At 42.0% G+C, this 26,715-nt stretch overlaps 1 protein-coding gene across 3 annotated transcripts in view; it reads left to right on the top strand.

Annotated features, from left to right (window-relative positions):
* Positions 1–26,715, top strand: part of LOC144683972 (uncharacterized) — a 65,901-nt gene that overhangs the window by 31,610 nt on the left and 7,576 nt on the right. The window contains exons 7-15 of one of the 3 annotated variants that reach the window (XM_078547613.1): positions 220–353; positions 3,337–3,423; positions 7,395–7,523; positions 10,416–10,529; positions 12,679–12,798; positions 14,978–15,287; positions 20,353–20,413; positions 22,815–22,996; positions 25,791–25,882. In XM_078547613.1, coding sequence (XP_078403739.1) covers positions 220–353; positions 3,337–3,423; positions 7,395–7,523; positions 10,416–10,529; positions 12,679–12,798; positions 14,978–15,287; positions 20,353–20,413; positions 22,815–22,996; positions 25,791–25,882 — 1,229 coding nt within the window. Of the gene's footprint in view, positions 1–138; positions 354–3,336; positions 3,424–7,394; positions 7,548–10,415; positions 10,530–12,678; positions 12,799–14,977; positions 15,288–20,352; positions 20,414–22,814; positions 22,997–25,790; positions 25,883–26,715 lie in introns of all 3 variants that reach the window. The other 2 variants (XM_078547611.1, XM_078547612.1) reach the window with 2 other exon arrangements.

Below are 26,715 nucleotides of genomic sequence, written 5' to 3'. Positions count from 1 at the left end.
TTTCTTTGTGCATGTCTCAGAAGTCAATTTGACTCCAGTTGCACTGTACAGTTCTTTTCAGATGAAGATGCTGATGTTCTTGTTATAATACGGAATTGTTCAGTAGTTTTATTGGGTTTTTTTTCACTTTGATTGGAGGATTTGTAAACCTTTTTAAAAAGCTCAAGAGAAAGAAAAAGAAGAAAGACCCTGAAGCCAAGTCAACATTATGCATCTCAGATGAAGGTGACGGACAGTTTGGTCCTGAATTTCGAGGTGTCGGCCAGGGCTTTAGATCACTTTCTCCCGATGAGTGCAACTCGAGCGATAGAGCTGAAGATTCTGCTGAAGAGGATTTCAATTCCTCCAATGAGGTCTGTTGGAATTAGTTTTGAAAAATAACTGGCAATTTTAGAGCCAACATTTATGATAACATTGGCCATATGCAGTAACGAGCAACATGAATACCTTTTTTTTGTTTGACTAGATTTTTAAAATATTTTAAATTAAATTTAAATTCTTTGTCCTGCAAGATTATCCTGTTTGGGGTGGAGGTAGTTGGGGGGCGGGTGTTAGAAAAGATTTTTTTTTTGAAAAATATACTTTATTCATAAAATATCTGGAAGAACATTCCAAACCATTTCAAAATCACCATCACAAAAGTACAATCAATTTCAACTTTTACACATGGATCACAAGGTGCATCAATGCAATCAATGAATGTTACAATCATTTCAATATGGTCAATGCAGACAATGGTATTGGAGTTATCAACATACATCATGTTGCACTCTGAGGTGCTTCAATACAATTATAATACAATTAGCATTCAATGTAGACATTTATTTTGAGCTGTACAGCCCGAGGGGCTCCCAACAGTTCCCAGCCCCTCGGTGCACTGTGGCAGAAAGGTCTTAGACAGCGACCTTTCCCCATTGCGCCTTTGCGGCGGCTGCCCCAAGCTTTAGTGCGTCCCTCAGCACGTAGTCCTGGACTTTGGAATGTGCCAGTCTGCAACACTCGGTCGGGGACAACTCTTTGCGCTGGAAGACAAACAAGTTTCGGGCAGACCAAAGAGCGTCTTTCACCGAGTTGGTGATCCTCCAGCTGCAGTTGATGTTTGTCTCGGTGTGTGTCCCTGGGAACAGCCCGTAGAGCACAGAGTCCTGTGTCACAGAACTGCTCGGGATAGAAACCACTGCATCTCTCTCCAGACCTTCTTTGCAAAGGCACAATCCACAAGGAGGTGAACAACGGTCTCGTCCCCACCACAGCCACCTCGAGGGTAATGTGCAGATGGGGCGAGATTCCTGGCGTGTAGGAAGGATCTGACAGGGAGAGCCTTTTTCACCACCAGCCAAGCTACGTCTTGGTGCTTGTTGGAAAATTCTGGTGATGGGGCATTCTGCCAAATGACCTTGACAGTCTGCTCGGGGAACCATCCCACAGGATCCACCCTCTCCTTTTCCCGCAGGGCCTCTAAGACATTACGTGCGGACCACTGCCTGATGGACTTGTGGTCAAAGGTGTTTCTCTACATAAATTTTTCCACCAGGGACAGGTGGTACGGCACGGTCCAACTACTTGGAGAGTTCCGCGGCAGCGTGGCCAGACCCATCCTTCGCAACACCGGGGACAGGTAGAACCTCAGCACGTAGTGACACTAGGGGTTTGCGTACCGAGGGTCTACGCACAGCTTGATGCAGCCGCGTGTTAGAAAAGAGATGTATTTCGATTTTGACACACATACATTAGAAGGGCCCCAACTGTAGCCTGTGTTCCTTTGGAAAGAAAGGCTTCTTGACCCCATTTTATAGTCGGGTTTATTATAAGTGACCATTTTCACATTGCAGAACAATTGTGGACTAGTTCTGGGAGCCGTTTAAGAAATCCTGGGACTATTTGGTACCACCAACAACTTTGTTCTACAAAGCTTTAAAATGACCAGTTATGTAATATTCTAGCCCAAGTTGCACCCAAATTGCAGAAAACCTATCAATTGGACTCGTTATGGTCCTAAAATAATACCCAACAGTAAACATCAAGAGAATGGCTTTATCGGCACTGTCATCCCAATAAAAGATGCAACAACCTACACCATAAGAGTGTTTGCTGCTGCCTAAACCAGAAATCCTAGATCTATACTAGAAAGACGTGGCTATGAAATATCAGCTTCAGGCCATATCTCCATACTTTTCCAGAGAGTGTTGCGAGCACAAAGTTTAAATGCAGAGTTAATCACCAGCTTCAAGGTTATAGAAATGTGAATTCACTTATGGGTAATCTGATTTTAGCCCTTGATACTCCAAGAGAATTTTAAATCATTGTGTTCCCAAGCAACTGCGAGGGTGTGATTCATGAAGCATTTGACCTTGATATAGGTAAGATATAGTTGCATATATTTGGTCATATTTTGTTATGGGAGTTGTTATGGCACAGTGGGTAGCATCCCTGCCACTGAGCCAGAACCTCTGGGTTCAAGTCCCACCCCAGGACTTGATAGCTAAGGAAGACACATTCATAATGCGGCTGAGCAGGTTGAGTATCAACCTGCAAATCCCTTTAACACGTTCCAATAAGAGTGGGAGAGATTCCTGGTCAGCTATGTGATGGAAAGAATGTGGAGCTATGAATAGTGATTTCTTGACTACAACATGCATATAAAAATTGCATGTTGCCATTGCAAATTAGACTCCAACACACCATCACACCTTATCCAAAACCAATTCCATTTGGTTGCTGGATGAAAGTTTACTGATGAGCAATAGTGATTTGGATTCATTATAATGGTAAATCCCAATCAGTTTATTGGGAGATAAGAAGGTAATCCTATTCCTGATTTTAGCATACTCCCTCTTCCCTGCGCCAACCACCCAACCCTGGTTCTTAATTAAGATGGTTTACCTTCCTTGGTCTACCACCAGCTAACCGACTTTGGCTGAGAGGATGGCCTTTGTTGTTCTGACCTTTTTTAATTCACTGGCTAAGAGTATTTAAGAGACAAAGTAACCCAGGAAAACTTGGCTCCAGTTATGTGCTCACCACTTCCCGTGGCTGGGTGTGTGATCTCTGTTCAGTCCTCAGGATGATGTAGCTCATGCCACTCACTGTTGGTGGTGATGTGCTCAGTATGTTGGCACATCACTGGGCATGACCCTAGGCCACCCAGACCCATGTTGCCACAATTAGATCTATTTTAGCGACTGGGAGTTTTCCTTCCCGTTAATAAAATAGTATTTTTTATTTGTCTCACCCAAACCAAAGAATCTGCCATCAATAAATTCAAAAGGCAAGTACTGCTTATGATGATGGTATCTTAACTTGAATGTTTTATGTTGCTTTATATTTTCATTTTAGATGCCTGAACAGATGAAACAACATATTCTCATTTCCACTGAAAATGAAAAATCATCATTAAGAAATTGTAAGATAACTATTTCAAAGGTATGTTATTAATTGGTTTCTTGAAACACCGTATCCTTCATGAAGACTTTGCCTGTGGATGTTTGGCAGTCTCGGCCTTCAATGTTCCTGTTTTATATCGTAATATTATCGAATCACTTCATTTCCTAAAATTCTTAATACTCAAAGAAAGGGTGTGTCAGTGCTACTGAAAGGAGCAATCTCCTACATTAGGCGCCTACTTTGAGGTACAGTATTGCACAGCCTGATACACATGCTCTGGTCTTGATAATCCTGACCTCAGTGTAGCAACTTGCCCCCTAGTCCATCAGAGTAAATTTTAATATTTCTCACCTCTGCCATCTTTAAGGCACATCTCAGAGAGATTGTGAATTTGTGTTATTTAAATCCCCAAAGTTATATCCACTAAGAAGTTGATAGGATTGTCAAAATTCACTTTTTAGGAATAACCTGTTAAATAAAAGCCTTGTAGAACTCCATGTTTGAATCCTGTTACAATAATCTTTCAATCAGGATCAAGTACAACCAATATGGTGGACGTTGAGTTGAATCAGAGTTTGAAATGAAATATAGCATACGGTTATATCGCAAAAACATATAACCGTGACAAGCAGTAAGCACCAGTCCAGATCGGTCAGAGTGACTGGCATGCGCAAACAGCTTTCTCTTCTTTTTCCTCTTCTCCTCCTAATGCTTCATGCCTTCATGACTTCTCAAACTACCTAAAGAATGTTAACATAGATCTACCCTTTTAGAGGCCTCTGCGGTGAGGAACTCCAGTCTTTTCTTTATACGTGTTTTTTTTTTGTGTTCAGGGACGAACCTGGATGGATTATTGATGAACCATTTTCTCCCTATAAAGATGTACTTTCTTAGAAATACCGTGTAAAATATTGAGTTCTTTGTTTAAAAGATAGCGTGAAAACCCACCTTTAATGCCATTCACCTGCCACTAGCTTCTTGAGCCTTCTATCCTTGATCAATCAGGTTTACATCATCCTTACCTTATCTCTGTGGCCAGTTCCATCCTCCTCCTTCGGTTACCATGCCCTAAGATGGCATTGGCAACCACAGCCTTCCATTGGATTGGTCCATGATTATGCTTGGCCAAGTACAGCAGTGGTTTACCATTGCCGTCTGCAATATGGTTGACCAAGAAACACTCCTCTTTACCACATGCCATCAGGCTTATTGGAAGAATTTACAGGCTGGTGTCAACCTGTTTGGCCATGTTAGTCACTCGCCTTCCATAGCCATCAAGTCCTGAAGTGGATTTCAGCCTAGAAGTAGGGATGCTACCACTACACCACAACAGGTCAGTTCTATAACTCCCTCAAAAATGTTTATAATAGTCAGCCAGTCAATTTGTCCTAATTCCTTAAGACTATTGAGCCATGGAGTGATTCATTAAAGTTGCTTCTCTTTTTATACACTAATTAACATTCCAGCAGATTGCAGTTAAATGAAAAGCCTAACCGAGCTTTGGAGAATGGTTATTTGTTTTACATATCTGCCCAGTTGCTCTCCCACTATTCCAGAGGTCTTTGTTGATTAGAGAGCCCCTTTTTGAGTTAGCTACAGCTCTCATCACCTAAAAATAACCATTCTACTGGTTAGTTTCTAGAGAAACGAAACTTTAAACAGTTTCCAAGAAATGAAACTTATTGTGCAACCTATTCCCTGCCACAATAATGAAATGGCTCTCCTCAACGTCATGATCCTATGCGACTGTGTGACCATGGTAAAGTATCCCTCCTCATCCTTCTCGATCTGCCTGCAACCTTTGACACTGTTGACCATATCATCCTCCTCCAATATCCATCTGTTCTCACCTAGTTCCATTCTTATCTATCCTGTGATAGCTATAAAATCACCTAGAATGACTTATCTTCCCACTCCCACATCATTGCCTCTGGAGTTTCCTTGGTTCTGGCCCCTATTTCTCATCTACATACTGCCCCTTGGCAACATCATTCAAAACACATGTATGATGATGACACCAGCTCTATCTCACCGCCACATCTCTCCGCCCCTTCCGCTGACTCCAAGTTGGCAGACTGCTTGTCCAACATATGCAGTACTGGATGGGCAAAAACTAAATATTGGGAAGACTGAAGCTATCGTCTTCAATCCTCACTACAAACTCTGTTTCCTTGCCACTAACTGCATCCTTCTCCCTGGTAACTGTTTGAGGAAGAACCAGACTGGCTGCAACCAAGATATAACCTTGGTGTTATATCTGACCCCACATTGAGCTTCTGGTCACATATCCCTACCATAGCTAAGACCACCTATTTTCACCTCCCTAACATTTCCTGACCCTGACTCTGACGCTGCCCCTGCCTCCGTTTATGTGCTGCTGAAACCCACATCCATAACCTTGAGGTCATTCAAAACTACGCTGCCGGTGCCCTAACTTGCACCAAATCTTGTTCCCTATCACCCCTGTATCACTAACCAACATTGTCTCCCAGTTAAAGTGCGCCCTCTCGCGCCACAACCCTCTGAAATATCTGAGCCCTTCCTCTTGTACATCCCCAATTTTAATCATTTCCACTATTGGCGGCCGTGCCTTCACCTGCTGTGGGCCTAAGCTCTGGATTTCCCTCCCTAAGCCTCTCGAAATCTGTACCTCTCTTTACTTCTTAAAGACACTCCTTTAGACCTATCTTTTTGACCAAGCATTTGATGACCTGCCTTAGCATGTCAGTGTGCCTTAGTGTCAAATTCCTGTGAAGTACTTTAGGATGCTTTACTATGTTAAAGGTGCTGTATAAATGTAAGTTGTTGTATTGAAAAGCTGCCTTGATTGTACTGTATAATTTCACTGCATGTCTCCATACTTTTTAAAGAGTTGTAGAGAAGTGCTGACTGAAATATATAAAGAGTCAGCTGGCCTCAGCACTTTGCCCTTCATTTAAGTGGCTATTTTCGCTATGGGTCTAGACAGTGCGTGTCTGCAGGTTATTTGTGCAGAGATCACAGCCGAGCCAAACCTGTCCTTTATCGCTGCCACTATCTCCCCTATTGGTTATGTCATTGGATTAGTAATCAGATGCTCTGGGGACAGGGGTTCAAGTCCCACCAGGACAGCTGGTTCAATTTCAATTCAATTAATAAATCTGAAATATAAACTAGTCTCCATAATAATCATGAAACTATTCTCCATAATGATCAGGAAACTATTCTCCATAATGATCATGAAACTATTATCAATTTGTCTTAAAGACCCGTCTGGCTCACTCATTTTCTTTAGGGAAGGAAACCATAGAACCATAGAAAAGTTACAGCACAGAAGGAGGCCATTCGGCCCATCTTGTCCATGCCAGCCCGAGGACACCCGGGTGCCCTTTCTAATCCCACCTTCCTGCACCTGGCCCATAGCCCTGCAGCTTACAGCATTTTAGGTGCAGAACCAGGTACTTTTTAAGAGTTTAAAGTTTCTGCCTCTACCACCAGCTTGGGCAGTGAATTCCCCACACCCACTACCCTCTGCGTAAAAAAAATGTTCTTCCTCATGTGCCCCCTACACCTTCTGTCACTTATCTTGAATCTATGTCCCCTGGTTCTAGAATTCTCCATCAAGGGAAACAATTTTATCCTGTCCAGTCTATCTATTCCCCTCATAATTTTGTACCCCTCAATCAATTCACTTCTCAGTCTTCTTTGTTCTAAGGAAAATAACCCCAACCTATCCAATCTCTCCTCGTAGCTACACTTTTCTAACCCTGGCAACATTCTTGTAAACCTGCTATCCTTACCTGGTCAGGCATACATGTAAATCCAGACCCACAGTAATGTGGTTGACTGTTAACTGCCCTCAGTTTAAGGGCAATTAGGGATGAGCATCCAATACTGGCCTTGCCAGTGACACCCACATCTCATGAAAGAATAAAGGGGGGGAAATTCCCATTGAAGAGTTGCTGCCCTGGCTGATTTCTTTTGCAATGGGTGAAGGAATGTTTGTGACGATAATTTTGCACCTTTTGCAGGTATCTTGGGATGAAATAGATGATCCATCTTGTGTAATAGACATAGAAAACCATAAAGCTGTAGAGGACTGCTGGTCTGTTTGTAGAAAATACCATGAATTTGAGGAACTTCAAAAACAGCTTAGTAAGGTAACCAGCTTCTTGAGTACAAAAGTCAAGAGAGCTCTAAGTGAAGACCATCTTAAAACTTGGAAGTGTTGTAATATTGGTAAATAAAGCTTCACAACCCTGGCCAGTCTAGAAATTTCAACTTAACCGGTGTAGGATGAGTTGCTGTTTTGGAGTGAAGAATCGAAGCTTCACTGTATCGATGTGTTTAATCTTCCTCTGATCATTGCTCTGCTTTTTAAAAATTCAATCTTTGCTCCCCATTTTCTCCTGAGGGCACTAACTTTGTGCAGAGCTACAATTCCATGAATACTGGTAGCCGCATCTAGCGTTTCCTCTGGCCATCGTCTCCAGCCAATCTCGTGAGCAGAGATGGTTAATGCTGGCAGATTACAGGGAAGAGCCTGGAGGGGGAGAAAGGCAGGTTAAGTGAGTGGGCAAAAGTGAGTGGCAGATGGAATATAATGTGGGAAAGTGTGAAGTTATGCACTTTGGCAGGAAGAATAGAGGAGCTGAATATTATTTAAATGGCGAAAGACTGAAGAAAGCAGAGGGATTTTGGGGGTCCTCCTGCATGAATCCCAAAAAGCAAGCATACAAGTTCAGCAGGTAATAGGTAAAACAAATGGAATGTTGGCCTTTTATTTCAAAAGGAATGGAGTATAAAAATAGGGAAGTCTTGTTAAAACTATACAAGGCACTAGTTAGACCACATCTAGAATACTGTGAACAGTTTTGGTCCCCTTATCTAAGGAAAGATATACTGGCATGGGAGGCTGTCCAGAGAAGGTTGACTAGGTTGATCCTGGGGATGGAGGGATTTTCTTATGAGGAGAGGTTGAGTCGGTTGGGCCTGTACTCATTGGAGTTTAGAAGAATGAGAGGCAACCTTATTGAAACATATAAGATTCTTAGGGGGGCTTGACAGGGAAGATGCTGAGAGGTTGTTACCCCTTGTGGGAGAGTCTAGGACCAGAGGGCATAACCTCAGAGTAAGGGGGCACCCATTTAAAACAGATGAGGAGGAACTTCTTCTGAGGGTAGTGAATCTGTGGAATTCTTTATCGCAGAGGGCTGTAGAGGCTGGGTCATTAGGTATATTCCAGGTTGAGATAGACAGATTTTTAATCAATAAGGAAATCAAGGTTATGGGGAAAAGGCAGGAAAGTGGAGTTGAGGATTATCAGATCGGCCATGATCTCATTGAATGGTGGAGCAGACTCAATGGGCTGAATGGCCTACTTCTGCTCCTACATTATTATGGTCTTAAGAGCCATGGTCAAAGGATGGAGGGCAGAGGTCAATGTCTACATTTGACTGGCTTGACACAGCCACAGTGCTAGCTTCCAAAACCATGTAGACCATTGTCCAATATGCTAGCCACTAGCTATAAAATATCATGGTATGATATTGCACAGCAGGAGACCAATCAAAAGCAAAATACTGCAGATGCTGGAGATCTGAAATAAAAACAGAGTGGTAGAAAAGCTCTGCAGGTCTGACAGCATTTGTGGAGAGAGTATGTGTTCTTTGAATGGTTAAGCAAAAAGTTTTTATTAATAATAAAGCTGCTTAAGTAGTTCAGGATTTTTCAGTCATTCTGCCCTAAGTTGTGCTCTTTCTCCATAATTATACTTTTTGTGCTCACCAAAGTGAAACTTGTTATAAGCCTCTCCAGGAGAACATAATAGTCCAGGTGAAGATAGGTAGGTGCATTCACATTACAATTGCAAGTGGTTTTGGTGGTACTCCAGCTAAAATGTGACTGCAGTTTGAAAGTGAAATCAGTGAATGATCTAACAGCAGAGTGGGATACCCCATGTGGCCTTGTCTGTCAGTTTGGTTCAAATTGTCCTCTAGCATCATGGTTTCATCTTCACACTGACAAACTCCATGGAGCTAGGCATTTCTCTTTGGCATATGGTAATTGATTGATCTGATACTCCACACATACGGAATGGAATATCGACAAGCCCTACAATGGGCAGCAAAATTACCACCTATTCTAGTGTCAGTGAAAATTTAGAACATGCAGTGAGTGTGGAATCCTAATCCCCCAATATTGTGGCTTGAGTCAAGATTCAGAAGAGCTCCCCTGTTGTGCCACTATGAATTTAATTCCCACGCCAACCTTTGTTGTGGACCAATTGCTCACTCGATTCTATTCTTAACAATTGGTTATGGCCCAGAAGGAGGCCATTTGGCCCATTGTGTCTTCACCAGCTCTCCAAATGAGCAACTCACCTTGTGCCATTTCCCTGCCTTCTCTCCATAACCACACACATTCTTCTTTTTCAGTTACTAGTCTAATTTCCTTTTGAATGCTTCAGTTGAACCTGCCTCCACCATATTCTCAGGCAGCGCATTCCAGACCCTAACCACTTGCTGTGTAATAAAAGTTTCTCCTATCTTTTTTTTTGCTTCTTTTACATAAAATCTGTGCCCTCTTGTTCTTGATCCTTTCACAAGTGGGAACAGTTTCTCCCTATCTACTTTGTCCACACCCCTCATGATTTTGAATGCCTCTATCAAATCTTCTCTCAACCACCTTTTTCTCAAAGGAAACAGTCCTAACTTCTCCAATCTATCTACAAAATTGAAGTTCCTTACCCCTGGAACCATTCTCGTGAATCTTTTCTGCACCCTCTCTAATGCCTTCACAAGCTTTCTAAAGTCTGGCGCCCAGAACTGGACGCAATATTCTAGCTGAGGCCAAACTGGTGACTTATACAAGTTCAACATAACCTCCTTGCTCTTGTTCTCTATTCCCCTATTAATAAAGCTGAGGGTACTGTATGCATTGTCAGAGAGTTTCATTTAGGTTTGGGCTGCAATTGAACCCAGTTTGCAGAATCAAAAAAAGATGATGTTCTGATCCATTATCCCACCAAATCTATTGTTCTTATTTTTCAGACATTCAGCTCTTTTGTTGAAACAAAGCTCCCATCAGTCAATTCTATGTCACCTGATGAGATCAACAATGAATTCAAGGAAGACTTTAAACGTCAACTGAATAAGTTTTTAGAGGTTAGAAGGACCAAATATAATTCAGTAATTCTGTGTATGATGCAGATTGTTTAAATGAATATCGGGTATGAACAGCCTGTCTGATGCACAAATGTTTTTTTGACTTTTTTTTTTCTAGACTGTTTGTAGGGGTGAGAATCCCTTGCGGAGTCTCACTTATGCTCTGAGAGAACAGGGATGAGTGCTTCAATGCCAAATGTGTGAAAACAACCATTTTATTAAATAGTAATTAGTGATTTAAAAAAAAGAACTTCTTTATAAAGAAAGGAAGAAAAAAACTGCATATGTGTGTTTATATATGTTTATTTATATATATTATAAATATCAAACATATTATAAATATCAATTCTTCTCACAGGTACTGCAAGGCTTGTAGACTTCGTAGGATTCAGCAGTACTCAGGCTAGTTGCACATCGCTTTGATGGCACCTCCCACCTTCCATCAATTAGGTTAAGCTGTCCATCAATCAAACTCCATCTCCTGATTCTATACCATAGATGACCACCCCATATGCAAGGTTATCCATTGTCTTGGCTTGTAGATCAAGGGCTATCGAATGCAGTAAGAATTGATTCCTGTTAAACAATAGAAAACGACTTTTATTTTAGCAAATCTGGCATGAAAAGGAAAAACAGTAGTTTAGACAAGACAACAGCTGTGAACATGGCCTGACCAGTAAACAAAGCCTGGACAAAAAAACAAGTCCACAGTTAACAAAATCAGCACTGATTACTATTGATTTAATTATTTGACTTAAAGCAAAATCACACCTCAAAACTAACTTTTATCATGGTCTACAAATTAAAAATTCAGTATAGGTTCTCTTAAAATCAAAAGCAAAGCAGAAGCAAAATGCAAAAATATAAAATTGCAAAAATTAAATTGCAGGCCCCAGGCCTACAATTATGAATCTTTAACATTACTACCAAAAGCTGAACTCTATCATAAATAGCTTACTTGAGGTGGTAAAGATGTATTGAAATAATTGCATGATTAATGTTAAATAAATGAATTGCAACAGACTCAAATGTTGAGATGCTTTTCACATTTTAAATCTCCAGCTGATGCCACTCACCATCTTTTGCCCTCAGTTAGCAAGGTAAAGCTGTTTTTTTTTTATTGCCACCATTTTAATTTGTTTTCTGAGAGATTGATGCCTTTAAGTCAACTCTTTTATCCTGGTGGTAGGCCTATAGACCTCCAACAACTGGGGACAAGGGAAACAGGTTGAGCAGTGTGAATGCTGAGCTTCTAATGTATGCTGCTCTCCCGAAATCTGAATTACAACAGTGGCAATTATTTTTTTTTTTAAATGCTTACATTGCTTTTACATTTAACATTTCTGTAGTTCTGATCATGGAAAATGACATCTGCATGCCCAGCTCCAGAGCTTGCATTTCTAATCAAGATGCCTTTACTCAAAGGCAGGATCATAGACCTATGAAAAAGTTGATCTTTGCTTTCTTTTGCTGGTCCCAGCTTCTGCCTGACGCTTCTTAAAACTACCTTATTTGACCAAGCTCTTGATCACCTGCCCTAATATCACTCTTATGAAGCTCAGTGTCAAAGTTTGTCTGTTTTTGCTCATGTGCACCTGCATTGAATCATTTTACTACACTACTGGTGCTATTTTAAATGCAAGTTGTTCCAGGAATAAGCAGGCCTCCTGATGCTGGGTACACTCATTCCTGATCTGGTCATAATTAGAATTCATGTCCATTGCATAATGACAGGGTGCAAGAGTTCACTCCTCCTTAAATAGAGTAACAACTTTAAACAAAGTCAGGGTGGAGACGCCCAATAACAAGTTTTCATGGAGTTAGGGACAATAAGGCAGACTGCCTTGGGGTGCAGAGTAGCAAAGACCCCACGGAGCAGTTTGATGCCAGTTTGTTTAGACGCAAAACCATTCATTTAGACCTATAGGCAAGTGGCTTATGCCAGCCAAGTAACAGGACTTCTCTTTTCTTTCCCTCCTCTTTCACATGAAGGCTGCCCTGTAGGAACAAGTGAATCACGATGTGAGCTGCTTCCACATGGCCACTTAAGCTCTACATTATGGAAGGCGATCCATCTTAGGAAGCCCCCCTATAGGTAAAAATAATACTTAAAATACACAATTAAAACCTATTGCATCTTCTCTTGCAGAAGCTGGTGTCCGAAGAGTCTATTTTGTATGATGAAAGAACGCTTAACTTCTTCTCAGCTAATGATCAGATTCGAGAGTTCTGGGGACTGTTAACATCTCTGTTCATGGAGGAAGATGAGGTAAGTGCCAACGATGTGGCTGTTTGTTTTGGTTTATGGTCCGAACCGGTTCAAACAAGTGAAATGAGTTTCATTTTGAAAAAAAGAAACTGCAGCTGAAGTTCTTATTTGTGCACAGTGAAAATCAATAGCCCTGACTTTGTGTTTATCACTGTCACTCTTACAATCAGTGTTTTTTGTAGTGGTAATGTCACTAGGCCAGTGATCCAGACTAGTAATCTGGGAACCTGGGTTCGAAACCCACCATGGCAGGTGGGTGGGATTTGAATTTGATCAATAAAAATATGGAATTAAAAGCCTAATGATGACCATGAAACCATTGTTGATTGTCGTAAAAACCCATCTGGTTCACTAATGTCCTTCAGGGAAGGAAATCTGCCATCCTTGCCTAGTCTGGCCTATGTCCAGACCCACAGCAATGTGGTTGACTCTTAACTGCCCTCTGCAAAGTCCTCCTTACTAACATCTTGGGGCTGTCTCACAGACAAGTCAAGATATAGTCATACTCACGCAATCAGACAGCACCTTCCAAACCCAAAATCGTCACCATCTAGAAGGACAAGGGCAGCAGATGCATGTGAATACCACCACCTGGAAGTTCCCCTCCAAGCCATACACCGTCCTAACTTGGAACTATATCACTGTTCCTTCACGATCGCTGGGTCATAATCGTAAACTCCCTCCCTAACAGCACTCTGCGCATACCTACAGCACATGGACTGCAGAGGTTCAAGAGGGCAGTTCACCACCTTGTCAATGGCAATTAGGGATGGGCAGTAAATGTTGGCCTAGCCAGCGATGCCCACGTCCCATGAATAAAAAATTGACCGTCATAGTTATTTGGCCATATATTGTAAGAATGAAAAGCTTGTTTCTTTCCAGTTATTCTTCATCATTGAGACCTTTTGACACTGTCATTCAGGCTTTTCCCCTGCACTAACCCTCTAGCACTAGAATACTTCCTATTTGTCTCAGTGACTGGAACTGACTCCATTCAGCTTAGTCACTTAACCTAAATACAGAACAACAACAACAATCAAAACAATAACAAGTTTATGTGGCAACTTCACTACATAATAATGCCCCAAACTGGGGGCATTCTAGCATAGTGGTTATGTTACTGGCTAGTAATCCAGAGGATGGGAGTAATGATCCAATGAAATGAGTTCAAATCCCACTGCAGTAGATGGGGAATTTATTATTAATGAATTAAATAAATCTGGAATGAAAAGGTAGTGTCAGTAATGGTGACCTTGAAACTCCAGATTGTGGTAGAAATCCATCAGGTTCACTAACAGGATCTGCTGTCCTTTCCTAGCCTGGCTATACAAATCTTTAGGCACACAGCAATGTGGCTCAATTTTAACTGCTCTCTGAAATGGCCTACCAAGCCATTGTAGTCAAGATGGTGGCTCTCACCACCTCAGGGGTAATAATTGTCGGCCTTGCCATTATTATGTGGTGACACCCATGTCCCATGAATGAATTTTTAAAAATCAGGCAGAAGTGTATGCTGAGCCAAAAGAGCTGGGTTATAGCAAAAGTGGTAAAGGAAGGTGGGATGGGGTGGGGGCTGTGGTGAAGAGGCAGAGGGATTTAGATGGGAAATCCTAGAGCACAGAGACACAGGTAGTTGAAGGTACAGTTGTCAATGGATGGGGGATGCAAAAGAGATCAGAATTGAAGGATCTGTTTCGGGGATGTGGGTTGAAGGGCTGGTGAAGGTCATTTTCATGTAAAGTAAAACATCTCAAGGCACTTCACTCAATGTGAACAAAGTTTGACACTGGGCCACATAAGTAGACACTGGGGCAAGTAGCCAAAAGATTAGTCAAAGAGGTAGATTTTTAGGTGCTGTCTTAAAGGAAGGGAGAGATTTAGAAAAGTGGAGAGGTTTAAGGAGGGAATTCCAGAGTTTAGGGCCTGGGTAGATGAAGGCATTGCCACGATTGTTGGAGCGATGAAGATCGGGGAGAAAAGAGGTGGGAACACTGAGATTGAGGAGTTTTATAGGGTTGGAAGGGAGGAGATAGATAAGAAAAGACAAAGTAAGGCCTTTGCTGCAGAGCTTGATATTTCTGCTTAACTTGCTATTCAATATTTCTGTAAAAGGAAGTGTAAAACCTTCCTTAGACTGTGGATGACAATTTCACATTTTTCACATATCTGTATGTCATAGGAAACTGATGCCAGCAGTGAGACTTCAGAAGGCCCATGTGACACGGTTGTAGGGGAAGTTGAACCTTTGGAAACAGATCCAGAAGACGAGGAGACTCAGAACTCCGAAATATTTCATGAAAACTCGGAGGCAGCTTGTGGCTTCAGGTGCATGCCAGACACTTCTGAAACTAAAGATGCAGATACAGTCGACAATGACTGCAGAAAAAGAAAAAAAAGAATGTCTAAGAAAAAGGTTAAAAGAACCACAGAACAGCCAGAATGCATCACAAGCCAGCTTCATGAACTCTTGGGAGAATTATTTTGTACAGGTGAACACTTTTTTTCTCTCTATTGAAGCGGAATTGCATTAATTTTCAAAATAAAACTAGTGGTGTTACTATTTAGGGTCTTCCCTCCATACACTATATTTGTTTTTGATTAGGCTGTTTGAAGCTGGCTCTTTTGATGAGCTTCATAAATAAGGATATGTCTCTGAAGTTTCATTCAATTGCCCCAAAATATGGTGGAACTGAATTAACCGAAGACAGTGGTAATTATACCATTTCGGTGAACTGCTTGTACTCCCCTACTGAGTAAACCAGTTTCTTTGAAGAAGACCCAATTTTTCTTTCTCCCCTCAATCGATGTTGTCATTCCAGAGCCATCCACTGTCCTGACTTGGAAATATATCGCCGTTCCTTTACTGTCAATCACGCAAAATCCTGGCACTCTCTCCCTAACAGCACAGTGGACTATGCCACATGGACTGCAGTGGTTCAAGAAGGCAGCTCACCACCACCTTCTCGAGGGCAATAAATGCTGGCCTTGCCCACATCCCATGAATGAATAAAAATATGGTTAAGAGGTGGGAGACAACTCCCGGCATTCAGATGCCATTGGTCAGTCGTGACTCAGTGGGTAGCAGTCTCAGCTCTGAGCCAGTCAGCCTGGGTTCAGGTCTCGTACCAGAGGTCTAGACTGACACTTCAGTGTAGTATAGTGGTAGTGCTGCTTTGTCAGAGGTGTGGCCTTTTGGTTGGAGATGTTCAAAAGGAAGCTGTGTCAGCCCTCTCAGGTAAAAGATCCCATGGTGCTATTTCAAAGAAGATCAGTGAAGTCCTGGTCAATATTTGTTCCTCAACCAACACCACTAACAATGTATTCACTGCTTGTTATCACATTGCTGTTTGTGGGACTAGCTGTGCACAAGTTGACTGCTGTTTTCTGACATTATGAAGTGACTGCACTACCTAAGTTCAAAGTGGCTGTAAAGTGGTAGACCCTGAGGTAATTAGAGGCACTATATGAATTTTATTTTAACATCAGGCTAAAGACATAGCCATTAGAAAGTTTTATGTCTGGCTTGCACCTTCCTTTAAGGGTTGTAGACAGTTAGCTTATTTCCAAAGCATCCTGAGTTTTATTCCTCTTCCACCCATTACTGCTCAATGGAAGAATGTAGAAAATCCTAAATATTGGACAAGGACAGCAATTTTAAAAATTTGAGTGCTATAATTCATATGGAAGAAATGAAGCACACACGGTGCATGTACCTGTCACAATGGATTTTACTGTGACATTAAGTTGTGCAGTAGGAGAGCAGACCTTTGTGCATTTTGGAAGAGGCCATTCTCTGCACAGGTTGGCTGAAAATGTAACACCTTAAACAGGAATAATAAGGTATATTTTACTGATTGGATATTTGTCAGTAAATGGGTAATACAAAGATTTCTCATGAGCGGAAGTTTGTGCAGTGCGTTAAAAGGAAGCACCCATGTCTTTTCAATATTAAGTCTATAGTTTGCATCATGATTATATGATGATATGTAAACCCCATGGACCATTGGCTGCAGCATTGAAGTTAATGCCTCTGTGTGGTGCTCAAGTGCCTGCCTCAGGGATGAGTCTGCAGAGCCACCCGCAGATGTTTCTTTCCATCTGGTATGTCAGCAGTTACCTTTTTCTAACATCTAACCAATGCCTTACATAAACCTCTACTGCTTCATTATTCTTAAACTGGTTTAGGATGTGCGCTAAGTTGGATTCCCCTGACTTAAAAAAAATATATTATGTTTCAGTACAATACATTGTTTGAACAAGGACCGGACTACTACCTTAACTACACACTTTTACGATTCACTTTTACCTTTGAATATATTCAAAACATTATTCACACATCTAAAACGCTCCCCAATTATTATAAATTGGAATGGCACAACCTCCCATTTAAACCCTTTAGCTGATGAAGATTAAATCCTGACCTTAGAGAGTCTAACCAATCAAATACATCCTTTAAGGTTAGCATTTCGTTTAAAACTGTGTAAACACCTGTCAATTCAATTTTATCTCTGCAGTTTCTACATGCCTGTATTTAAAAGTTAACAGGGTGTATGTTGTTAAGTAAGCTTTCCCCAAGAGTTGGATGCTCCTGCTTGTTAGTGACCAAGTGAGCATGTGCAAAGATAAGGCTCTTTAATTGATTTCTCCAGCATTGACTCTCCGGTGACTGAGGGGGTCATTGGCCACTTGGTATCAGGTAAGCCTAAAAAACATCTTTCAGGCGAGATGTTAAACCAAGGCCTCATCTGCCCCTCAGGTGAATGCAAAAGATCCCATGGCACCATTCGAGGAAGTGCAGTGGAGTTCTACTGGGTCTCCTGGCCAATATTTAGCCCTCAACCAACATCACTAAAACAGATGATCTGGTCATTATTCAATTGCTGTTTGTGGGGCTTGCTGTACATAAATTGGCTTCAACATTTTCTATGTTACAACAGGGACTACACATCAAAAGTAGTTCATTGGCTGTAAATAGCTTTTGGGCTAGAGAAGGGTGATTTTATAAATGCAAAACTTTCTTATGATCAATCAAAAGTAGCTTTGTAGAGAAAAGCCTGGTGAAGTTTTAATGGAGGAGCTAATGCCCAGGGGCCAAAAATTCCTCAATGGCATAACTTTAAAATTTTGTGTTATGACCCAACCTGCAGCTAATAACTGGGTCCTCTACTTGAATCATGTACTAGTAAAACCAGTTCCACAACTAGGATGAAGAATCAGAGTAGTTGTTGTGTTTGTATTGTAACATCTGTGTTGCAGTTCCTTAGCGCTGAGAAAGATTCCTCGGCACTGTTTCAGATTCACTATTGTGACTGTCCTGCAGTTTGCTCACTGTTATGTTCCTGCAACAAATTCCATGAGATGGCAACTGACCTTCTTTTCTGTCCCAAAGATGCTGCCTGGTGGTGGACTAGTATTTGGGCAGCAGTGAGCCTCCTGTATCAAGAGGTGGCTCTATGCATGAGCAAAGATAGTGTGTGCATGCGTGCAACAGCTGTTGAGGGCATCAGAGCCACACCTGATCCTGCCTTCGTCTGATGCTCACACATACATTCTCCAATAGGTATCAATAGCGATCCGGAAATCTGGTTTGATCCTCTTTTCTTAAAGAACTATTCCAGAATAAGGCACTCCCTTGGAGTATCCCAGGGTGCCACATTTAGCTGGCTGCCATTTTAACTAACCCTTAATGTGTAAATTGAATGTTTCTCCCGATTAATGTAACTGTACCTACACAGGGAGAATGTGGCAAGTTGTGTACAATGCAAACTCAGTTTTATCAAATTGCTGTACTCTAGTTGGTTTTATTTAGTTGAAGGTATGCAATCTCACACTCCTTCCTTCTCTGTAGCGGTCTCACCAGCACCCCTACAACTCTGGGAATGGGTGGGTGTTCTTACTTTTAGTGCTATTGTTCAGATAGACCATGTCAGCCAATGCTAGCTACTTTTTTTTCCCCTCTGTGCTCAGCCCCTCCAACAGCATCTTTTAAATGAAAGTACAGGTGCAGTTGAACTGAACCTGCATTTCATTCTTTTGCAAGTTTCAGATAGCCAAGGGTGAAGGATGGAACTAGAGTCCAGACTCTACATACTTACAGCCTTTTATTTACTGAGACACATGACAAACCTGCACCTCCAAACTCAGCAAGCACAGTTTCAATCTGCTCCTATCTATAGCAGCATGAGTAAATCCCAGTTAATACCCATCACCTGAAAGCAATGAAACACCCAATTAATAATTTCTGTCAGTGCTCTGCTGTGGCATGTGGTGGTCAGTACCAATGTTGCACAGAAGAGGTTGGCCATCCAACGCAGATGAATGATCTCATCCGTGCCACCAGGGTAAGGCAACTATCTCATCACTCTAAACTCTCTCACACTCAAGACCATCACACATTCACTGGCATCTCACTCACTGCCAGCTCAAGGGACATCACTCTCTACCTCACACACACCCTCACATCTCCATCTGGCTTCATCCTCTGGCGACTGCCTCCTCAGCCCTCACCATCTTGAGGCCACTTGCACAGATCATGTGCCTCCCACACACACCCTGGGATACCCATTTCCCCTTGCAGCCCTCATCCCGCAGCCTCTTCCCTTGCCTGAGGCCACTTCTGCCCCTTCCCCAAGCAAACCCTAGCCCTGCAGCTATTGAAAAGCCAACCCCACCTTACGGCTGGTCTGGTAGGTAGAGACCTGCCCGTGAGCCCTCCTGAAAGTGATGTGGTGCTGCCTGTGAAGCCTGGCGCTGATGACTGCGAGCGCTGCCCGAAGCAAGGTAGATAAACAAACCCCGAAGTCCGAGTGAAGTGCAGCTTGCCAGCTGCACATCACATGTGTACAGTTGTGAAGCACGCCAGCATACAATCACACCAACATGCCCGGATGATCCAGTGTGAGGGGATGATTCCGGTGAGCAGGGCTTATAATGAGATGCTAAAGTATTGAAATTAGGTTCTCGACGTGTGGCAGCAGGAAACGCGGCCGCCGTTAACAGGCAGAGCAGACAATCTCAAACTGGTTTCACAACGGTGCAAAACCGACTTTTGGCCTTCTCTCCATATTGGCCAAACTTGCTCGTGCCAACGGGAGTGGAAAATTCCAGCCCTAGATTATTCGGTCCCTCCTGATAGTTATAACTTCTCCATTCTGGTATCATCTTTGTAAGTCTTTTTTGCATCTTCTCCAGTGCCTCTGTACTCTTTTTTGAATATGGAAACAGGTTACAATTAACATTGTTCCCTTACTTATGATAGAAGAGTAAGGTTTTCAGCAACATTTGATCAGGAATGTACTGCCTGAAAGGCTGGTGGAAGAAATAGTAACTTTCAGGAAGGAATTGGATATTTACTTGGAAAGGAAAAACTTGCAAGAGCAAGGGGATAAGACTAGTTTGTTAGCTCTCAAGAGTTAGCACAGCAATGGTCCAAATGGCCTCCTTTGGTCTTGTGCACTTCTATGATTTAACTACACTTAACATATCAGCCTATTGTGATATTGCATGATGGGAATTCTCTGTTGTTTTAGTGATAAATGTATCTTTTTGTTGCAGAGTGTTTTAGTTCCAAAGCATGTCTATTTGCACTAAAGTATGTCCTGCCTTGGATAAAGAAGTAAGTGGCTTATAATTAATGTATTGAAAAGTTGGCCAGCAGTAGGTTCTAATCCAATACTGATGCAAACAAAACATCTCAATGCGGGACATCTATAGTTCACTAAATTCTGGAGCACAGAACAGACTTAACTTGAAAACAAATAATCCCTACATTCCACTTAATTATTGAGTAATTTGCTTGTTTCTCCAAATTGACCATCCCTCATCAGTGTCACTACTCTGGGTTCCCTTTTAACTGGGACAGAGGGGCAGAAAACCTAAGATTAGTTAGAACTAGGCATTCCCCCTATTGAGCTGGTATTGAGAGAGCCACATTATGTCTGCCACCAATGGTGAACAACGTTATGACTGGTAAGGCCCGGTACAGCTGATAGGGTTAGATGAAGAGGGATGGGTGGAGACTTTTGTGGAGCACAAACACCGGCATGGACCAGTTGGGCCAAATGGCCTGCTGGTGCTGCACATTCTATGTAAAATATGGTCCAAGTGGGCCTCTGTTGTGTGAGTCGGTGATCCAATGCGCAAGGCCTGATATAGGGCCGTGAGTTGCTGTAGGAGGGCAACGAACCTCATCCGCCGTTAGACAAACTTGCTCCTTGCCTGTTTAATCGCAATGATATTTTAGGCTGCAAGTTGCTATAAATGTGAGCTGATAACATGGCAGTGACAGACCTGAGTGAACTGGGCAAGTAGCTGTGTAACGTGAACAATTGGATTGTAGGGTTATGAAATTAACAGGACAGGGACTGAGAAGGAAGTGTAAATTAGAGTAGCTGAATTCAATGTCCAATCAGGTACAGAAGAGAAATAAAGAGAGGAAAAGAAAGTTTGGACTAAGTGAAAAGACATAGAGAAACAGAAGTTTTTAAAATTTAATTTTTAAAAAATTTACAAGTAATACCTAAAGGAATGGGACTCCACAATTGTAGAGTTAATTTTCGATGCCAAGGAGATCATTGGCAGTGATCAACATTTAACACACTGAAAAGAATTTTGACAGCTAATCCAGGCATAATAAAATATAGAGATAAAAACAAAAAACTGCGGATGCTGGAAATCCAGAACAAAAACAGAAATACCTGGAAAAACTCAGCAGGTCTGGCAGCATCGGCGGAGAAGAGCAAAGTTGACGTTTCGAGTTGAAGGGTCATGAGGACTCGAAACGTCAACTTTGCTCTTCTCCGCCGATGCTGCCAGGCCTGCTGAGTTTTTCCAGGTATTTCTGTTTTTGTTCATAATAAAATATACATGGATCTTAAATGGCTCAAAGACAGGCTCCTGGCATCACTTCAGACCAGCTGTAATTTTTCTGTCATGAGTTTAGTTTGTGCAAATACATATCATATCTCTCCATGGTGAGGCAGACAGTGCAAAGCTAATGGCGGAAGAGTGCATCTTGGACACCAATTTTAGATTTCTGCATTTCATTGCACATTTGCCCATGCCTGAAGACAGTGTAGCAGTTGCATGTAAATAACAGCAAGTGCCATTAGCCTCACTGTTAAATTGACAGCAAATTGTGACCCACAATGTTTGTGCTTGCAAATCCTTTAATGTGCCCACGCTGTCATGTGAGGCTCCAAAGGAGGCTGGATACTTCCTCATAGAGGGAGAAAGGAAAATCAAAGGACCATTCACTAAGTCATTCTCCACATCAACTTTCAGGAGGATAAAATGAAAAATGACCATGGAAATTGCAACCAAAAAAAAGCCCCTGACCTTAAAACACAACAATTTAATTCTATTTTCAAATGCAGTTCCATGACCGAAATTGTTTGGATTAAAATCATACACTTACTTTTATAACACTGTTCCAATAACTGGAATAGATATTGAAGCAGTGAAGTTGAAGTCCTACTCTAGTTGTGATGGTCTATATTTGAGTAATTGTTGCATTTTAACATTACATTATTCATGACTATTTTATTTTTGTGGCAAAATTATCAAACTTAATTTCATTCTGTTCAAAATAAAAAATGAACACCTGTATCCTTAGTTTAAAAAAAAATCAGTTCTGTTATGCAGCTTTAAATATGTTGGAAATTATTTTTGGGGATTCTTGAATTAAATAATCTCCAGTTGTGGGTGGTGTATTTGAAATGATGCTAAGATCATTTGTATATAAATGTATATACAAAAATATCTATTTCCTAACTAGTGGAAGCTTCTATAATAGAGCAAGTAAAACACTGTATCCTAAATATGTAGGGGCAAAAGCTAACTAAAATGTGCAAAATATGCAAGTCTCTGTATGCACATGACAACTGAAATAATGAACTATGCTTTTCCACACTTTATCTGCTCTTTTGTTGATTTCTAAACTATAGTTGTGATATATCCTTTGAGTGATGACTTATTTTGGGTGAGTTAAGTTGATGCCATCAAATTGTATTTCTTAGACATCTTCAGAAAAAGCTAGATCAGTTCTTCAGTAAAGAACAGATGATTGCGTACATAGATTGTCTAAGGGAGACTTTATGGCCCAATGGAAATCCTGCAGAGCCACCTCCAGAAAGATCAAATGAAGCAAAAACCTTTGCTAGAGAAAGAGCTGAAGAATTACTACAGAAAAAGCTTTCAGGTAAAGGTCAACGATGCAGAATTTTATTTTCTTCTCTTTGCCTCCTCCAACCTACCTATTTTTTAAATCCTTCTATTCTATACTCCACCAAGAGAACAAGCCCATGTCTATTATCCCAAGACTCTACCAATCTTGCTGTTTAAATCAAATCATAACATTGATCATGAACAAGTAACAAGAGAACAATGTGATCTAGTGGACAGATTTTGAGCAACTGGGGAGGGGAAGCTGGACACACGTGAAAAATTCAGCATGGACCATTTTCATCATGTGTTCACTGACTTAACCATTGGAGTAGGCCAGACATCCGTTTCTTGTTTAAAAAGCTTAAATTGTTAGTGTAGCACAATGGTGCCTGATTGTTAGATGGACCCATGGCTTTGCTTGAGTGGTAGGATGCAAGTTCTTCCCTCGGTCTTCCGCATATTGCTCCCTCTGTCTAGGAAGAATTGAATGTGCAGGGATAGTTGAAAATTGACAGAAGGCAGCTAAATGTTTTTCAGTGAGTTATCATAAGGATGATCAGTTTATCATTTTCCAGTTCTTTTCAGCAGGGAATAACTCTGTTGCCCAGTTGCTCTGGACGGTTGTAGTTGAGAGTCTCAGTGGTATTATGCTTTTATTCTACTAACTGGGGAACTTTTGCAGCCTAGGCTCAAAATCGGCCCAGAAAAGCTCTGTTGACTGGAAGGGAATTATTAGGTGTATTGAGTTCCTATTTAGTTCCGTGCAGTGAGCACAAACCATCGTTAAATAGAATCTACAGCACAGAAACAGGCCATTCAGCCCAATTGGTCTGTGTTGGTCACCTAATGGGTGAAAAAGTTGCAGTCTTGTTTAGAATGGTCAGGATACACTGACCTGAGGGTTGGAGCTGAGACGCCTTAGTCAGGGCAGTCTGAAGGGAACTGACTGGTTTCTGGCCTACCTCAGAGCGCTGGATGATGCCAGTGAACAGCCTAATTAGCGGGAGAGAAATATTCTACAATATCAGCCAAAATTCTCAACCTCGCCACCCCCCCCCCACACCATAGCCTTTTGCAAACCCCTCCAAAAGTCACCCATTATTATCAGACCTTTGAGAGCATGAATTTATAGAAATTAAGATGGCACTGTGTGACAAAATCTGAATTTTGACCCCTGGAAGGGAGGATATTCAGTTCTTGGAGAGTTAAATTTTTGCTGAATATTTCAAGTGAAGCATGATTTTCAGAGACACTAGGCTGAATGCTGACAGGAGTGGACAACATGTGGTGGGATAGATTGGATAGGAGTGTCCATGATTGCTTCGGGAAACACAAGTGTTCGGATTCTGACTCTCGTGCGCAGCTCTGCTTTGACAAATTTCCCACCCAGAGGTTAGTCTGATTGCAGAGATAAAAACAAAAAACTGCGGATGCTGGAAATCCAAAACAAAAACAGAAATACCTGGAAAAACTCAGCAGGTCTGGCAGCATCGGCGGAGAAGAAAAGAGTTGACGTTTCGAGTCCTCATGACCCTTCAACAGAACTAAGTAAAAATAGGAGAGGGGTGAAATATAAGCTGGTTTAAGGTCCCCACTTCTCCCCCCCACCCCCCCATCTTAAACCAGCTTATATTTCACCCCTCTCCTATTTTTACTTAGTTCTGTTGAAGGGTCATGAGGACTCGAAACGTCAACTTTGTTCTACTCTGCCGATGCTGCCAGACCTGCTGAGTTTTTCCAGGTATTTCTGTTTTTGTTTTAGTCTGATTGCTGATTGACAGAATTGGCTCCCAGTCAGGGAGGGAACCACAAGCCTAAGGTCTGGGTGCTGCTGCTAGTGAGAGCATAGTTGGTGGGGCGGGGGGGGTCAAATTCCCCACCCAATTCAATCGCCGACTTGAGGTGGTTTTGGGGGTGGTGAGTGGGTTTATGGTAGGAGCTTGCAAGGCTAGGGGAAAGCGTTTACCATAAAGCTGTCCTCTCCATCCTTCAGTTGTCGGGTTTCCTGAGGCCTGGTCAAGCCACCCAGCTAGGGGTAAACTTGCAAAGCAGGTTAAATCCTGAGGCTACCTGTTTCATTAAGATAATTAATTGGCCAACCAGCCGCCTCTGAGTTGGTTGCTGGCTCCTTGCCCCACCTTTGTTAAACCCAGAAGTAGATGGGTTAAGGTTGGGTTTGGGACGTCTCGCATTCATTAGGACAAATACAAGAATGCCAAATTTCAATGATCACAGCAATTTATACCACAGGAGAAAAGGGTGCCGATTGGTTAGCAACTCGACTCTGGCCAGGCGTTGCTATGGGGAACTACAAGCTCCCTGTTGCTTTCTCCATGGCAACACCTTGACCAATCAGTGTCAACATGGCAACAATCAGCACCCTTTTCTCCTGCGGCATAAATTGCTATGATCATTGAAATTTAGCATTCTTGTGTTTGTCCTAATGAGTGAAAGATGAAAAGCTCCAACAACATGTCTCTCTGTTCAACAAGTCCTATACTACCAAGCAACTCATTTTCAAAGTTTTAATATCTAATGTTTATTGGGCATTAAGATTCAGCCCATTCTGTCGATTTAGAGTGATTGGTCATTACTATGGTCTCAATCTGTTTACTAACCCTTATTATTTCCTTTCTCAGCTATGGTCTTATTGTATGGCCTTAACTGGTCCATTTAAATTGCTAAAGTGTATATGCTTTTATTAACAAAAATACTTGAAGTAACTCTGCACCATGTTAATCAAAATGAAGATTTGATTTCGTTATGACCTTTTTCTTATTGAGTTTGGAATAACCGGTGGAAACTGAGCATGTCTTCCTTAATTTCAGCTTCAAAACTCCGTGCTTTACATTGTAAGGAACATATGAAAATTTTGTTATCCATGTTTCAAGATGCAGAAATGAATAAGAGACTTGTATATGTAAGTACCACAAAATGTTCTTCAGGTTGTTTTACAACATACAGGGCTGGATTTTGCGCCCTCTGCTGGTGGGTTTGAAGACGAGGAGGGGCTTGTGAAATCCTGCCTGCCCCTGAACTGTCTGGAATTTTATTGGTTGGGGGCACAGGGGAACCGTTGGGTGGCTCAACTGCTCTTGGGCCTACTAAAGCCCTTAAGTGGCCAATTCCCCCACCACATCTGGGGGAAGCCCATGCTCAGTGAGAAGCCTGGCAGCTTTTATCTGTGCAGGCTGCTCTTAAGCAAGGAGTGCAGTGGCGGGGGGAGGGGGGGGTGTGAGGCGACCCCTACCAGGTCATCCCCACCCCCTTAACCTTCCCCACTGGCTGCTTGAACCTGGACCCCCTCCCCCTTACTGAGACTGCTAACCCCAGACTTAACTGGGTTCCTCAATGTGGTAGGACTCCCTGTAGTCCCAGCGGTGGCCACCACATTTGTCAGCTGCTGCTGGGAGTACAGAGCTGCCGGCCATCTGATTGGCAGCAGCTCTCTAAGGCCAGACTTCTCCATGTTAGGGGCATAAGTGTCGCCTTAAAGCAATAACGCTGCTCTCAAAGTTAAATTGCTGCAGAGCAGCCATTGGGATGCTGGGTGGCTCCACCCTTACATTTTAGTTGGCTGGCAGGGACCATGGGGCCCTGTAAAATTCAGCCCACAGTTTATGACTGGGACAGCTTCAAAATGTTGTTTCTCACTAAATTGGATTCAGTTGTGGGTTTAAGCTCAACTCCAGAGACAAAATAATACCAGGTCGACACTCCAGTGCAGTCCTAAGGGAGTCATTCAGATGAAAC

The sequence above is a fragment of the Cetorhinus maximus genome, chromosome 8 (assembly GCF_964194155.1).
Source record: "Cetorhinus maximus chromosome 8, sCetMax3.hap1.1, whole genome shotgun sequence".
Taxonomy (NCBI): Eukaryota; Metazoa; Chordata; class Chondrichthyes; order Lamniformes; family Cetorhinidae; genus Cetorhinus; species Cetorhinus maximus.
This window is presented reverse-complemented; position numbering and strand designations above follow the sequence as displayed.